At 30.9% G+C, this 15638-nt stretch overlaps 1 protein-coding gene across 1 annotated transcript in view; it reads left to right on the top strand.

The window, feature by feature from the left end:
• LOC139515801 (E3 ubiquitin-protein ligase rnf213-alpha-like) overlaps positions 1–15638 on the top strand; it is a 175322-nt gene that overhangs the window by 69863 nt on the left and 89821 nt on the right. The window contains exons 33-41 of the mRNA XM_071305540.1: positions 1769–1966; positions 6741–6863; positions 7177–7297; positions 7634–7872; positions 8177–8259; positions 12217–12350; positions 13069–13161; positions 14328–14507; positions 15064–15233. Coding sequence (XP_071161641.1) covers positions 1769–1966; positions 6741–6863; positions 7177–7297; positions 7634–7872; positions 8177–8259; positions 12217–12350; positions 13069–13161; positions 14328–14507; positions 15064–15233 — 1341 coding nt within the window. The remainder of the gene's footprint in view (positions 1–1768; positions 1967–6740; positions 6864–7176; positions 7298–7633; positions 7873–8176; positions 8260–12216; positions 12351–13068; positions 13162–14327; positions 14508–15063; positions 15234–15638) is intronic.

Here is a 15638-nt window from a genome sequence, read left to right as displayed (position 1 = left end):
TTATACAGACTTGTTTTCTAAACAATTCAGATCTTGGGCTGATTTTTGGTATGTGAGTTACTCATAATGAGTTATAGATCAAGTTTAAGTTTTGTTATGTTTGGCTAATTGTTGCTGTAATTTCGGGCTTCAGACTTTGATAAATTTTTGAAAATTACAGTTATACGGACCTTTTTTCTAAATGACTTTAGATATTGGGCTGATTCTTGGTATGTGAGCTAACCATGATGAGTTACAGATCAAGTTTAAGTTTCATTCCACTCCGCTAATTTTTGCCAAAATTAAGGGTTTACAACTTTGAAAATTGTTGAAAATCACAGATATATGGACATTTTTCTATACGCCTGCAGATTTTGAGCTGATTTTTGGGATACAATTGCTTTCAAGCAATCTGTAGACTTATACAATTGGCATAGGGCCATGCCCTCACATCAACCGTTTTATTCTAAACATTAAGGAGCATCTCAGATTCTTATGATTGTCTAGCTTTAAAAGGTAAAAAACAAACAAAGTGATTGAACTTAAACAACTTTCCTATAGTGTTCTTTTCATAATCTTCATGTTTGATATTTCCCTTGACTTATATGCTTGTTTTTAACAACATGGAAAATCAGAATTAAGCAGTATTTATATTTAGTGTTTTTATAAATTTAGAAACATGTCAGAGGGAATTCCCCAGTTTTGATAAAAATGCGAGAGTTCTCTGAATTCTGATAAATCTATATCTGTCATATAAGAAATGAAGAGGAATTTTTCTTCAACGTCACCGTTTTGATATTGTACTTCCATAAAGAAATAGAGAACCATCTAGGTCGTTTAATTAACATTTAATATATGTTCTTGCTCCAGGGTTTGTTTAGGTAATATTATGCACATGCGTATAGTTTTCTTGACTTCAAGGGGTATAAGATTGAATGGTTGCTCTGGATTCCCCACTCAATTGATTAATTTGAAACTCATGGGATCCTTTCTTTGTATGTCTGCTATTGAGGGTTATTGTTGTTGCATAATTTTAAATCATATGCATCATTTAAATTAAAATAAATGTAGTCCACATCGTAAAGGTGTAACTACGACACCCCTTTAGTCGAAATGGAGTCTTCCATATTATGGTTTAGATTTGTCTCCCTTCCGGAAGTAACTTCCATCAATTCTAAATCAACATAAATACGATACAACCAGTCGAGAAAATTAACTCGTTCTGTCAATAAACGTGGTATTATATTCAAAACGATCGAAATTTAAACCGAGGAATGTGTACGGAAAGGAGTCATGCCCACTGACCCAAAGGAAATTTAATATTTAAAGAGTTAGGAATGGGGTTCCTCCTAGAATTAACGTAGTAAAATAGGTGATAAGATACGAAGTGAAATACCTCATCTCACTCTGAGTCTCAGTGACTGCTGTCTAAAGTAAACTTGGAATTGATAGTACAAAAATAAAACACAATCAGTACATTGTTCATACACTTGTATCCGGGATTGGCTATTTTGTAACTAAACTATTCAGATTACGTGAATTACATTTTGCATGTGCAGTTGATTTAGTTTTGAAAATAATATTATTCAGCTACATGTATACATGTGTCAACGAAAACAATGACAATCGTATCCCTCAGAGCAAACAATTGATTGATATGTGAGACTACCATCATGTGAGACTACCATCATGTTTGTGTCCACATGTGTTATTGAAATTGCAGATTTTTCATCTTTTTGAGACGGGCCATTCATGTCGCTTTGACACATCTAGTTTTTGTATATTTCAGTCCCCATCCATACTTGTTTTTCAACCCTGACCACCACAGTATGACCTTTCTTGGATTCAATATTGAAAAGGGGACCAGAAATTTAATAGATCTACAGACAAAGGAAATTCTTGAGAAGAACATCATGGAAAAAAACCTTTTTGTAGCTTTGAACAGAAACAAAGTTAACCTGACAGAAAATTTTGATGCTCTCCCAAGGTAAGATTATTAATGTATATACATAAATATACTGGAACTGTCAAAGGTTAGTATCAAAATTATAGAGAAAAAAATGTAGAAGGCATCACTAAATTAATTTGCTGTAGCACAAGAATTTTTCAATAGGTAATTTGATAGCTCTTTGTTTCTACTGGTACTTGATTAAATTCGGTAAAGTTGGTATGCCTGATTGTGCTTTGATTTGTGTTCAAATATTGCATTTGAGTTTTCAATGTATTTTATCTTATAGTATATAAAAACTGAGGTGTGGTGAAGTTGCCAATGAGATAAGAAATTCATTACAGACCTGAGTGGAGAAAAAATGAGCATCTGAATGTCTCCGCACATCCTCTGACAAGGAGCATTTGACATAGTGATTAGAAAGGATATTCAGCCAGCAAACAAAGCAAAACAAAAATGTCAACTTGTCCAATTTAAGTTACGGTACACATGAAATAAATTATCTAGCTTAGATCTTTTAAATGAGTTTACTCTATCTAATGCAGTAAATAAATAATAGATGATGAAAACTAAATTACAATGATCATTTGACAAATAAAATTTGCTTTAGCTTGTTAAATGAAATGAAACCCTTTTCAGGTCATATCTTGTACATAAGGTAATGGTTCATAAATGTTATCCAATTTTTATTCTCACATGCTACTTCAACCCACAATCACACAGTTCACAATATTAACATTTAGTTCAATTAAAAATTAACAATTTCCTTTTCTCAACCTTCCTGATGTTGTTATTTATCTTCAAGCCTTTGATATTGTAATAATCCTCAGGGGCGTAGTTGCCATTAGGCACTTTAGGCACGTGCCTACACATATTTTTTTTCACAAATATGTTATTTTTATTAAAAATAATAAACAACGTTATCTGTAGATAAAAGCCGGTGAAGTTGTCAAAACTCTTTAATTATCGAATGTCATGTGTACACTAGTCTCTCGTCATTAGTGAATGGAATATTATATTATAGAATTGAATGTTTTTACGATTTGACCTTATATAGAAACTATAAACTAGAACTTTGGTTCAGATCATTTCACTTCTATCATCAACCTCAACTTAGACACATGAGCTTTTTAATTAGTTGTTAGTTTTTAACTAGCTTTCCACTTTGTCTTCACCCGACTTGCCAATGTTGGTCATCCGTTTGTTTGGCTGTGCAGGATGTACAAATACGCAGTCACGTCTGGTCAGAATGGGGACATTAAATCTGATGCCTAGTTGTAGAGAGAATGCAACTCTTTGAGGAGTTCGTAGCTGGTCTACTGAAAGGCAAAATTTCTGCTCCTATCCAATAATCCCTCATTTTCCAATGCATGGCATTTTTAGATTTTCAGACCTTTGTCCTGGACGACACCTATTACAGCCCAGCCCAGTAGCCAGTACTCCGGTACTGGCATGAAAATACGGATTTTTTGTTTTATTAAAATTTGCTGTTACAAAATGTTAGAAATTATTATAAATAAAGGAATGTATCTCCCTCATGCAAAGCTCTGATTCCTTTCACAGATTTGGCTATACTTTTTGGAACTTTTTGGAACTTTTGGATTATAGCTCTTCATCTTTTATATTAGCTTTGGATTTCAAATATTTTGGCCACGAGCATCACTGAAGAGACATGTATTGTCTACATGTGCATCTGGTGCAGAAAAATTGGTACCGTTATTGTTATAACTACCACTGGGTTGATGCCTCTGCTGGTGGACTGTTAGTCCCCGAGGGTATCACCAGGGCAGTAGTCTGCTATACTTTTTAGAACTTTTGGATTATAGCTTTTCATCTTTTATATAAGATTGGGTTTTAAATATTTTGGCCTCGAGCATCACTGAAGAGACATGTATTGTCGAAATGTGCATCTGGTGCAGAAAAATTGGTACCGTTATTGTTATTACTATTACAGGACCTAGCTCCTGATCTACGCTGGGCAATGCATATTGTAAATATTTTTTTTTATATTACGGATTGTACTGCGTTATTTAATTCACCAGTCAGATGTTATGGTACATTAATCATAATTCTTCGAACGTTTCATCATGTATATTATAATTATCATGATTAAATAACCAGTAAATTTAATATTTTTGTACATAAAATTTTGCAGCTAAAACGCTGAAAACCGTTTTCCTTAAGCGGCCCCCAGACCCCCTGCCGATTGGTGCCTACAGTTGACTGAATACCTAGCTTCGCCCCTGATCCTATAACATATCATTATTTAGAACTTTGTATAACTTTAGAGGCTTTTTAGTGAAGATTTAAAAAGGAAAGGTATTTTCTATTGCAAGAAACCTGGATTTCAAATTTCAAAGAAAAATAAATCTTATGAAATTGCATCTTTTAGACAATTACATGTTAGAAGTTCACAAATAATTATGAATTCAGATATTGATACACAAACTACTTTTGAATTTGTTTTATATCTTTGTTAAAAAAAACTGTCACTCTCTTAATCAGAAACTGCTTTAAAGTCCTGATTTTATTAGTTATACCTAATTAATCTGTCTAATCCAACCCTTTGATCTGCTGATCAATTTGTTAAAATAAATAATTATAAGGTGTTAATGTTTATTATGTACACTGAACCTTCAAACAATCTTGATAATCTTATTGAACAAATTTAACTATATCCTGAAATTTTATGTAAAATATCTATTGTGGTATATGTGTTATAATAAATGTTATCCATCCTATAACTTATCATATTGTTGTGCATACTCATTACTTGTGTTGTTCAAAAGTGTAACCTGAGTATGCTGACACCATGTACAATCTGATACAATTCTCTAGGCCTTTAGTGTGTCACATTAGACAGGTTGCACTGTATATCCTTTTCACAATGTAGACCAGAATGAAATATTGTACAGTCAAGCTCTTTTTAATATTCAATTATAATTTAATTTTGGATGTTACACGTCTTCTGATTGGCTGACGTCATTTTGTTATGAGCCATAGACATAATTTAGTCATGTGACTGTGACGTCATCAACGTTTTTCATGGTTTTCTACGGTTTAAAATGGAATTTAGAATTAAATTATAAGAAATGACTAATATTTTTTCTGTCTATTCGAAATAACATAAAAAATTTGGTGCACATGGTTAAATAATCCGCTACACGCGTTATTCAGTGTGCACCAAATTTTTTATGTTATTTCTTCATAGACAGAAAAAATATTACAGTCCTTCCTTAAATAGCCAAAAACTATCTTTAACATAGGCATTTTAGAGATTTTCTTATAATTTCAATGATATCACATTGCCATTCTTGCATCCTAGTAAATTGGCTACATCTTCATATTCATTTATCCAAAAAAAAAATTTTTTAACAAATTAAAAAAATTGTAAGGTTTATCTCGCATTTTTGTACATTCTTAATTTCATATTATTTCATATAATACATGCACACTATAATTTTTAAATTAACAGTAATATAGATAAGATATTGTTATTTTCAAATACTAATTCAATCATCTTGCCTAGATAATTACTAATTGAAATATGAATTCATATTTGAAATGTAAAAGCATAAAAATATAGTATATGCCAATACACATAATTAACAGCGCCTGGGGATGTTTCATACCTTGACTGGTTTCGGTCCAAAAGGGACCTTAAAGAGAGGCAGAATGTTTGCACTCTATGTATATAGATACGGTAACCATGGCGTATATGTATCACAAGCTAAAACGTCAAGACTGCATGACTACCATGTAATACTATTTCAAGACTTGATATTTAGGTGATTCATTAGCCAAATATCAAGACTGCATGACTATACATTAAATACTATTTCCAGACTTGATATTTAGGTGTATCAAGCCAAATATCAAGACAAAACGACTACCATGTACTTCATGAATAATTAAAACACCCTATACCAAGTGCTTGAGCCCAAATTCAGGTTATATCATCAGATAAACTTCTGCAACAAACATGACTGCTATTGCAAAAAATAGTATATATGGGTAAAAAGCAGTTTTTTGTAACCATTTTTACCCATTTATGAATTTTGACAGAAATAAAGATAGATAGAAGGCAACAGTAGATAGCAAAAAATGTTCAGCAAATCTGCAAATAATAATAATAATAATAATTCTTTATTTAAAGATGGTTACACAGTTAGCTGTAAAGCTAATCTTCCCTGAGGCCCTCATGAAATACAACGAAATATAACAAACAATTACAAAATATAAAACAGACACACATACATGAATAATGAAATAAAAAATTGTTATGAAATATACCATTTTCAAAACAGATAAAAGTTACAAATTCATATATGACATATATAGTATTGGCATCAACAATATCATAAGTTTGAGTAAGTGTGTGAAAATCATTATGCATATAAAAAATGTACAGCTTCTTAATGTTCCAACAAGTAAATTTTTAAATCTTTTTTGAATGAGCTTGTACTTGAGGTTGATTTTTTCAGGGATATTGGTAAGTTATTCCATAAAATATGTCAACATGGTTGAAATCGTCAATTGACAGCATACAGTTCTTGCCATTGAAAGCTCATTCAGCACAATAAGATCTAAATATTAGTATCCAACGAATAATACTGAGTCCACAGTATATATGAGTCATAAGTTATAGTTGAATTCATTTCATATAAATGTTAGAATTATTGAAAGACAGCAACAGAATCTCCTCAAAACTTTTTCAGAGATCAGGTGATTTTGGTAGAGTTTTTAACTTAGTTGGTTTGCCATAGAAATAACCTTGGAGTTTAGTTGAATCTATTATCTTATTCATTTACAGGCATGACAAGATCTTAAAACTCTGCAATGTGATGGGAATAGACCTGGCTCATGATCCTGATCCAACTTATGAGTTGACAACAGACAATGTTAAGAAAATCCTTGCTATTTATATGAGATTCAGGTATATATTCTTTTTTATGCCCCTTTTATGGTCATTATGTTTTCTGGTCTGTGGGTCTGTTCATTCATGTGTTCATCCATGAGTCCGCTTGTCTGTTCTGCTTCAGGTTAAAGTTTTTGGTTGAGGTAGTTCCCATAGATCATTTCAGATAGAAATTTTACTCACCTTTGAAGTTTTCAACTCATTAAACCTTGAATTTTTTAATTTTTTTTTATCTTAATAACAGTCTGAACATCATGCAGTCAGAAAATGTATACCATAAGTTTAAATAGGCAAATTTCACTGAGTTACATGTTGGTTTAAATTACTTCAGATGTGGAATACCAGTAATAATTATGGGAGAGACAGGATGTGGAAAGACTCGTCTGATTAAGTTTATGTGCTTGCTACAACAACCCCCAGGAGTGAAAGTCCAAAACATGATTCTGATGAAAGTAAGTGTTTACTACTTACTAAAGATAAAATTTTGAATTACACAATTTTGACTTCTCAAGTGTAAAATATTAAGAAATATTCCACAAAAGAAAATGTTTTGAAATTGAAGATTTCATTGAGGCTCCTGTTATTATTTGTTTTAAGTTCGTGACATTTAGTTATGCAAGTTTTAAAAGTAACAGTTGACTTTTTGCACAACTTTATTGTAATTTATAGTTTTCAATTGCCTCCTTGATAATATCTGATGAAAAATAGATTTCAAGTGTATATTTCAAATAATTGGACATCTTTCACATTGAAATGATTTTAGCAAACATCTATGTCATCTATTTTAGGTTCATGGAGGAACTAAAGCCTCAGATATAATCAGAAAAGTACACAAAGCAGAAGAACTAGCTACCAAGAATGCTCAAGAGCATAAAAATATGGACACTGTGTTATTTTTTGACGAAGCAAACACCACAGAAGCTATTGGTGTTATTAAGGAAATTATGTGTGACAAAACTTTAGGTGGAAAACAAATGGAGTTACATCAAAGATTGAAATTGGTGGCAGCATGTAACCCATATAGAAAGTAAAAATATCAAGTTTTATACTTAATGTTGTAGAGAAAAATATGACTCAAAGTTTTAATATTTTTAGATGCCTTTTTTTGGGTTATTTTTCCAACAAAATATGAAAGAATGGAATTGTGTTTACTGTGATTAGATTAGATATTTTTTTTGTGTATTGCTGTTTTATTGATGTTTGCATCCTAATTTATAAAATTAATAACTGCATGAAAAAAACAACCACTTTGAAAGTTATCAGATGCCTAATTTTTTTGATGTCACATCATATAGAATGGTAGTTATTTTTTTTATATTTATATTTTCAAGACATTCAAAGGAGCTCATTCAAAGATTGGAACAAGCAGGTCTTGGTTATCATGTTGATGCTGATAAGACTACAGACAAGCTAGGTAATAATTTACTTGTTTTTATTTAGTCTTGAAGATTTAACTAGTAAAGGATAATTTTTTTATGAGTTGTGTGTATTATCATGCTTAAAAAATGTTTTCTTCTTAAAGGAGTTGGGGCATTAAGGCCTGGTTTTGGCCCAAGAAAATAAAATGTTTGATAACTTTTTCATATTGGCACATAATGTTTAGAAATGCATAGGGTCAAGAAATACAAATGAAAAACATGAAGATTTTTATGTGATGATGTCACGATTAGGTCATAGTATGTGCTGTTTTCACAAAAACGATAAAAAATACAAAATTTATGCAGTTTTCAATCTGTATTTCCGTTGTGGAAACATCATACGCAGCCAAGAAACAACAAAATAATTTAACAGAAGCTTTATTATAACTATTGACAAAATCTCACCAAATTTAAAGTTGTTTCTTGGGTGTGCACATACTTTTGCAATCTTAAATATACTTAAAATTTGATGAAAAACGGGGAAGATCACGAAATTTTACAAAATATGCAATTTAAGTCATGATTTGTTGCCATGGTAACTTGTTTAATGTTAAAACTGTTTTGTTTTTCTGAATACCTTGTACCATAGTCAAGTTTTTGGTAATTTAAGAATATGTGTGATAACTTTTAAAGGAGTTATTAAGGCCTAGTTTTGGCCCAAGAAAATAAAATGTTTGATAACCATTTCAAATTGGCACATAATGTTCAGAAATGCATAGGGTCAAGAAATATAAATGAAAAACATAAAGATTTTTATGTGATGACGTCACTATGTACTGTTTTCACAAAAACGATGAAAAATACAGAATTTATGCAGTTTTCTATCTGTATTTCCGCTGTGGAAACATCCTGCGCAGACGACAACAACAAAATAATTGAACAGAAGCTTTATTATAACTATTTGCATAATCTCACCAAATATAAAGTTGGTTCTTAGGTGCGCACATACTTTTTCAATCTAAAATATACTTGAAATTTGATGAAAAAAACAGGGAAAATCATGAAATTAACCAAAATATGCAAATTGGGTCATGATTTGTTGCCATGGTAACTTGTTTGATGTCAAATTTGTTTTGTTTTTCTTAGTACCTTATTCCTCAGTCAAGTTTTCAGTCATTTAAGAATATGTACAATAACTTTTAAATTTGCAGTAATTTTTGGACCAAATAAGGGCCTTACCCCTGCGAGATGAAATTCATGAACTGATGAACCACCATGAACTGTTCATGAATGTTCATGAACAATGCATGACTGTTCATAATGAGTTCATTAAGTTTCGTTCATGAATTTAGTTCATGAATAGTTCATAAAATGCAGTTCATGAATATTTTCTGAACTTTAATGAACTGTAAGTCAGTTCATAATGTTCATAAATTGTTCATAACACATGTTCATGAACATTTTATGAACTTTAATGAATAAATGAATACATAAAGTTTATAAAAAAATTCATAAATTTGACTGTCATACAAGTTCTCATAAAATTTGACATCCATTACATTGTATCATGACATCACAATTAAAGTGCTTTTAGCATGACCTCTAGTTTATTCATTTACAGATCTTGAGATCATTTTGAGACAAAATTCAGTTGAATAGCAAAAGTGTAAATACATGTATGAGGGGGAGGACAGGGGTAAGGGAGACAGGGAGGAAGGGTGTAGGAGAAAGGAGAAAGGGGGTAGGAGAAAGGAGAGGAAGGCTGGGAGAAAGAGAAAAAGTTGGAGAAAAAAAATAAAATATGAAAAAATAAAATATCTCTCTTTTTTGTGGTAAATTAAAGAAAATAAAATAATCATTAAAAAAAAATCATTTAACAACAGATATTAGCTCAGCACCTTTTTCTTTTTTTCATACTATGCCAGAAGAGTGTTACATTTTTAGAGTCATACAAAATTTGGGACTAACTTTGAAGTTTTGTAACTTACTTTGAGCTGGAGATGTTTCTCATGTTTCGTTTTTACAATCATGACAAATTTGGTAAACTTAATTTCTTTCTTCTAAAGATGTAATTTCTGATTGTCTCTCAAAGTTCAAACATGTGCCTTTCTTAACCATCATACGGCACATAGAGGAACTTGGAAAATAAGGACAGATTAATGACAATTCATTCTTTCCCAAACATTGCAGACTGGTGTCAATAATTATCATTATTAATGAATTACGTTTACCTATTGTAAAACGCTTCAATGACTTTGACAAAAGATTACAATGTAGACAAATGATTACAAGTGACTGGGAATAGAAAAACGTCATAATGACGTCAGCAAAATGATGTTTTTGACGCTTACAATACAAATGAAGATGTTTGATGAGGAGTGAAGTAATATAGCTGTCAAAACAAAGCAGATTTGTTATCAGATAAGTAAATTATATATATTTTGATTATATTTTTTTGCTGAATAACTATTTGTTGAAGCATTTTATAATAATTATTGATTAATTAAAATAAATATAAAACACCAGAAAGTAGCCTTTACATTTTACAGTGTTAGTTTAATGATTTCCATTCAGGAATAACTGATAGATTTGTATAATATATTGTATTTCAAGGTAAAAATAATTCATGCTTCAGCCACTCTTATGATTGTGTGTGGGTAAATTAAAAGGGGAAAAAGGGGGGTAGGTACATTATTTGAAATGTCATGAAAAGGCTGAAGTGATATTCATGTTATTAATCTTACTCTATTGATATTTTAATAAAAACAACATTTATTAAATTAAATTATTACATTGTATTATACCTGTTAGAAACTGTTTAATCTTGAGTGCTTATTTATAAAAACAAATATCAAGGACTTTTGATTCTTTGTGGAGTGATTTTTGATTTTGCAGGGGGAAACTCAGATGCATTTATTGATTAAAAGATCTGTTCAACTGTGAAGAATTTCAAGCAGAACAACTGCACCAAGATGTTATTTAGCATTTCTAGTTGGAAGTCCTGATACAGCAATTTTAATTACAGACAGGAAGAGAAGTTTACTTATGATAATAACACAAAAAATGAAAATTCAAAAAAATCCTTTTAAATTATTTCATGAACTTTAGATGAACAGTTCATGAACTACAAGTGGACAGACAATGTTCATGAATTAAATTACTAATGAACAGTTCATAAACACAGTAGTTCATGTGTTCATGAATGATTCATGGACTGGTATGGTTCATGAACAAATTCATGAATCATTCATAAAAAAATTCATGAACTATACATGAACAGGACATGAACTACAAATGGACAAGCGTGTTCATGAACTATAAAATCATGAACAATTCATGAATAATAAAAGTTCAAGAACTATTTTTGTTCATGAACTTTAATGAACCAAAGAGTTCATGAACACTTTCTGTTCATGAATAGTTCATTATTCACTGGTTCATGAACGTGCTTGTCCATTTGTAGTTCATGTCTAGTTCATTAACTGTTCATGAATCTTTTATGAACAATTCATGAATTATGATCATGAATCATTCATGAATCATCCATGAACATTCATGAACTATTCATAATCATTTCGCAGGGGTATCGCCCCTACTCCTTTACAGTAATTTTTGAGCCAAAGAAGGGCCTTATTGCCCTTACTCCTTTTTAACTTCTACTTTTATAACCTGCTCTGTTTAGCAGGGGTTTAAAAATATTTACTAAAACAATATTTTGAATATAAAATTCCTCCAGTCAAGTTCTGTGAACTTTAATGCAAGATTACTTTGTAAATCAATTTTAAGATACATTTTGTATTATTGACAATGAAAAATATACTCTATCATCAAAATTTTTATAAATTACTGACATGATATAGTTAAATTAATAACAATCATTTAAATAAAATCATCGGTCAGATGAAGGTTGGAGGACCTGATGTTATAAATACTGTATTAAACCAATCATTTCGCAATAAAGGGCAATGTGCCACACATACAGTCAGCATATTCACTTTTATTCCATTAACAAGGTCATGTTCCAATGAGGAACTTAGTATACAGAGTCCAGCCATTACCACAGAGTATGTTACCCCTTGTATGGGACTTTGGACAGTTAGACACTGAAGTAGAAGAGTTGTACATCAGACAGATGGTCCTTAGATATGTATGTTTACCATTTGATTATTTTCATATGTATTTCATCATTTATAATGAATTTACAATGCCATCAAATTTCCAATATAAGATTAAGAGATGAATATTCTTAAAACAATATGGTGGATTCATTATTTTTCATAGATTAAGGAAAACCTACATGCTCGAGGATATTTGATTTCATGGTTTTGCCGAATATAAAAAAGAAGATGTGGTATGATTGCCAATGAGACAACTGTCCACAAGAGACCAAAATGACACAGACATTAACAACTATAGGTCACCGTACGGCCTTCAACAATGAGCAAAGCCCATACCACATAGTCAGCTATGAAAGGCCCCGATATGGCAATGTAAAACAATTCAAACGAGAAAACTAACCGCCTTATTTATATAAAAAAATGAACGAAAAACAAATATATAACACATAAACAAATGACAACCACTAAATTACAGGCTCCTGACTTGGGACATGCACATACATAAATAATGTGGAGTCTGCATATACAAGCTATAGAAAATGTGTTATTTGTGGAACATTTAATTTCATTGTTTACCTGTACTAACAAAATCCACGAAATTGTGTATCCAATAAATAATAATGACTTCACCGAAATCTTTGTAAAGCTCAAATTATAATAATAAAGTTGATTTGATTATAAATGTAAATGTGTAGTATATGATTTTGACATTCTACATTTGAGTGTATGCTGGTAAATCATTTTCAGATAAATAATAGACATTTGCCAGCATTACCACGTCTGGATTCTGTTGTCAGTAAGATTTTGACAGTTTCACAAGAATTTATGAGGAACCAAAAGGTTTGTATGAAATAAAAGTTTTTTACCTATATGCAAGCCCATCAGATCGTCTTTCAGTCAGTTTGCAGGTCATTTTCATTTCCATATGCTAACACAAATACATAATTATAATATCAGATTGCAATCATACTTGAATAGTTAGTCACATAGATGTTTTTTCATAAAAGATGCACATAGACCTGAACATTAGCAAAACAGGCTCTTTTAGATCCTCTTAGATTTTATTTTAATCATCTTTTATAAAGCTGCAGTGCCATATTGAACAAATCATGTTGATATTTTTATCCATTTTTTTGGTATCTGTAATTTTATTGCTGTTAGAATCTTGCTACTCTATGTTTTATTGTACATAATTCATCATGTTATTTCATTCTGCAAATATGAGAAAATTAAAAAAAAACAATACTTCAGAATCAGAATTGACAAGATAAGAAGTTATTTCAAGCTTTGTTGATATTTTAAAAGAAAACCAAATTTTGACATTAATGCACTTATTGGGCTTTTTATACAACTGCAAAAATTAAAAAAATTTGGTCATATATTGGTATCACATTGTCGTCGTCAGCATCTGAAGACAGATAGTTTCCAGATAATAACTTAAGTATAAGTGAATAGAAATCAATAAAATTTTAATACAAGGTTTATAACCTCTAAAGGCAGGTTAGGATTGATTTTGGGGGTTATGGTCCCAACTATTTAGGAATTGGGGGCCAAAAAAGGGGCCCAAATAAGTATTTTTGTAGTTTCCAGACAATAACTTGTGTTAAAGATTATGGATCCCTCTGAAATTATCCCACAAGTTTCCATACTACAATTAGATAATTAGAATTGACTTTGGGGGGTTATGGCTCAAACCATTTAGTAATTAGGGTAAAAAAAAGGGTGAAACAAGGGTTTTCAATTTGCAACAGCATAGTGTATTGCACAAAAGCAAAAAATTGAATATAAATTCAAATCATATAACCAATTTGAAGTTCTTTGACTACAGTTAGTCTGTGTCAGAAAGCTATTGTATGTCAAAGATTTAGTTACAATCCAAATTCAGACCTGTAGCAAGTGTGAATATTGTGTCCATTTTGGCCTTAGCTTTTCAGGGTTGGACATCTGCTGTCTTATCCAGCTGTGCTCAGCGAAGCAATTTATTTATTTTATTTTCTGTTGTGCAGGATGAGTGTAGTTTTGTAAGTTTGAGAGATGTAGAAAGAGTTCTTCAAGTGATGAGCTGGTTCTTCTATCAAGCTCAGGATAGGGATAGTGTACTTTTTATACAACTTCAGCATAACAAGAATAGACAGAGAGATTTTAGAGAATTAAGTGGTAACCAATTAACTGAAGTAACACATGATGTAAGTCTTAGTTAAATTAGTAATCACTATTGTTTTTAAAGATAATCCTTTAATTTGTGTATGTTATAATATGTTGAATACATTTGCTTTATGCTTTGGATAAATATGGTCAATTATAATTCCTACACATGTTTATGTACATAGACTATGATAGAGGGAATTCTTTTTTTTCTGAAAGGACAAAGACACTATTTTTATTGGTGTAAACATACAAAAATGTCTTGGGAATGTTTGACTGTAACATTTCCACCATGAATTATGTACACTACATTTTCATAATAAATAAGGGTAAATATATGATGTTTTGTTTGTGTGTAATTTTTTTGTGTCGAACATATTTTGTGCTAATCAGAACACAGCTTAGATTACAAAGCGAAATAGTGATGCGATGTTAGAATGCCATGTTTATTTGAATGTTTCTTATAGATATGATGAAACATTGTAATAAATTGTAATATCAACCATAAGAATTAATAATGTGTCCTGTAATCTTTGTTAAAATAAGATTGGAAACTCTGCTTAAAACAGTATCTCACTGACACTATTCATGTTGTAGGAAGATGATTTAACAAGAGATGTAACAAGATCACTAGTTCTTGCATTGGGAGTTTGTTACCATGCTTGTTTGAAGAAAAGGAGAGAATACAGAGAAACAGTTGCAAAACATTTCAAAGCTCCACTATCTCTGCCAGGAGGAGCTGATCAAATCGAAGAAGATATTTTACTGTGAGTGCATAAAATAGTTTATAAATTGTTGCATGGATAAATCACATCATTTCAATTTTCAATTGACTCGTTGCTTTATTCAGATTTTCACTTGATTGTTGCTTAATTCAGGACTAAATTCTTTCCCCTTTCCACACATACCATGTTATTAGAATTGAAGTGCATTTTTTTTATATTTTGAATTTGGACTGGGAATTCCAATTTCATATCTGTAGTCAATTTTTTGTTTACTGAGTGATAGACTTTTTGAAGGGTCATGCCCTGCATTTAAGAGATATATAAATACTTTTTGAGTATGAGTAGATTTTGTTGGGAATTTATTTTAACTAATGTTGAATTTTCCTAAGCGTTCAGTATTCTGCATTTTTGTTCTTTTCGTTTTTAACGAAAGATCAGAACTAGGAA

This window comes from Mytilus edulis, chromosome 1 (assembly GCF_963676685.1).
Source record: "Mytilus edulis chromosome 1, xbMytEdul2.2, whole genome shotgun sequence".
In the NCBI taxonomy this organism is placed as follows: Eukaryota; Metazoa; Mollusca; class Bivalvia; order Mytilida; family Mytilidae; genus Mytilus; species Mytilus edulis.
This window is presented reverse-complemented; position numbering and strand designations above follow the sequence as displayed.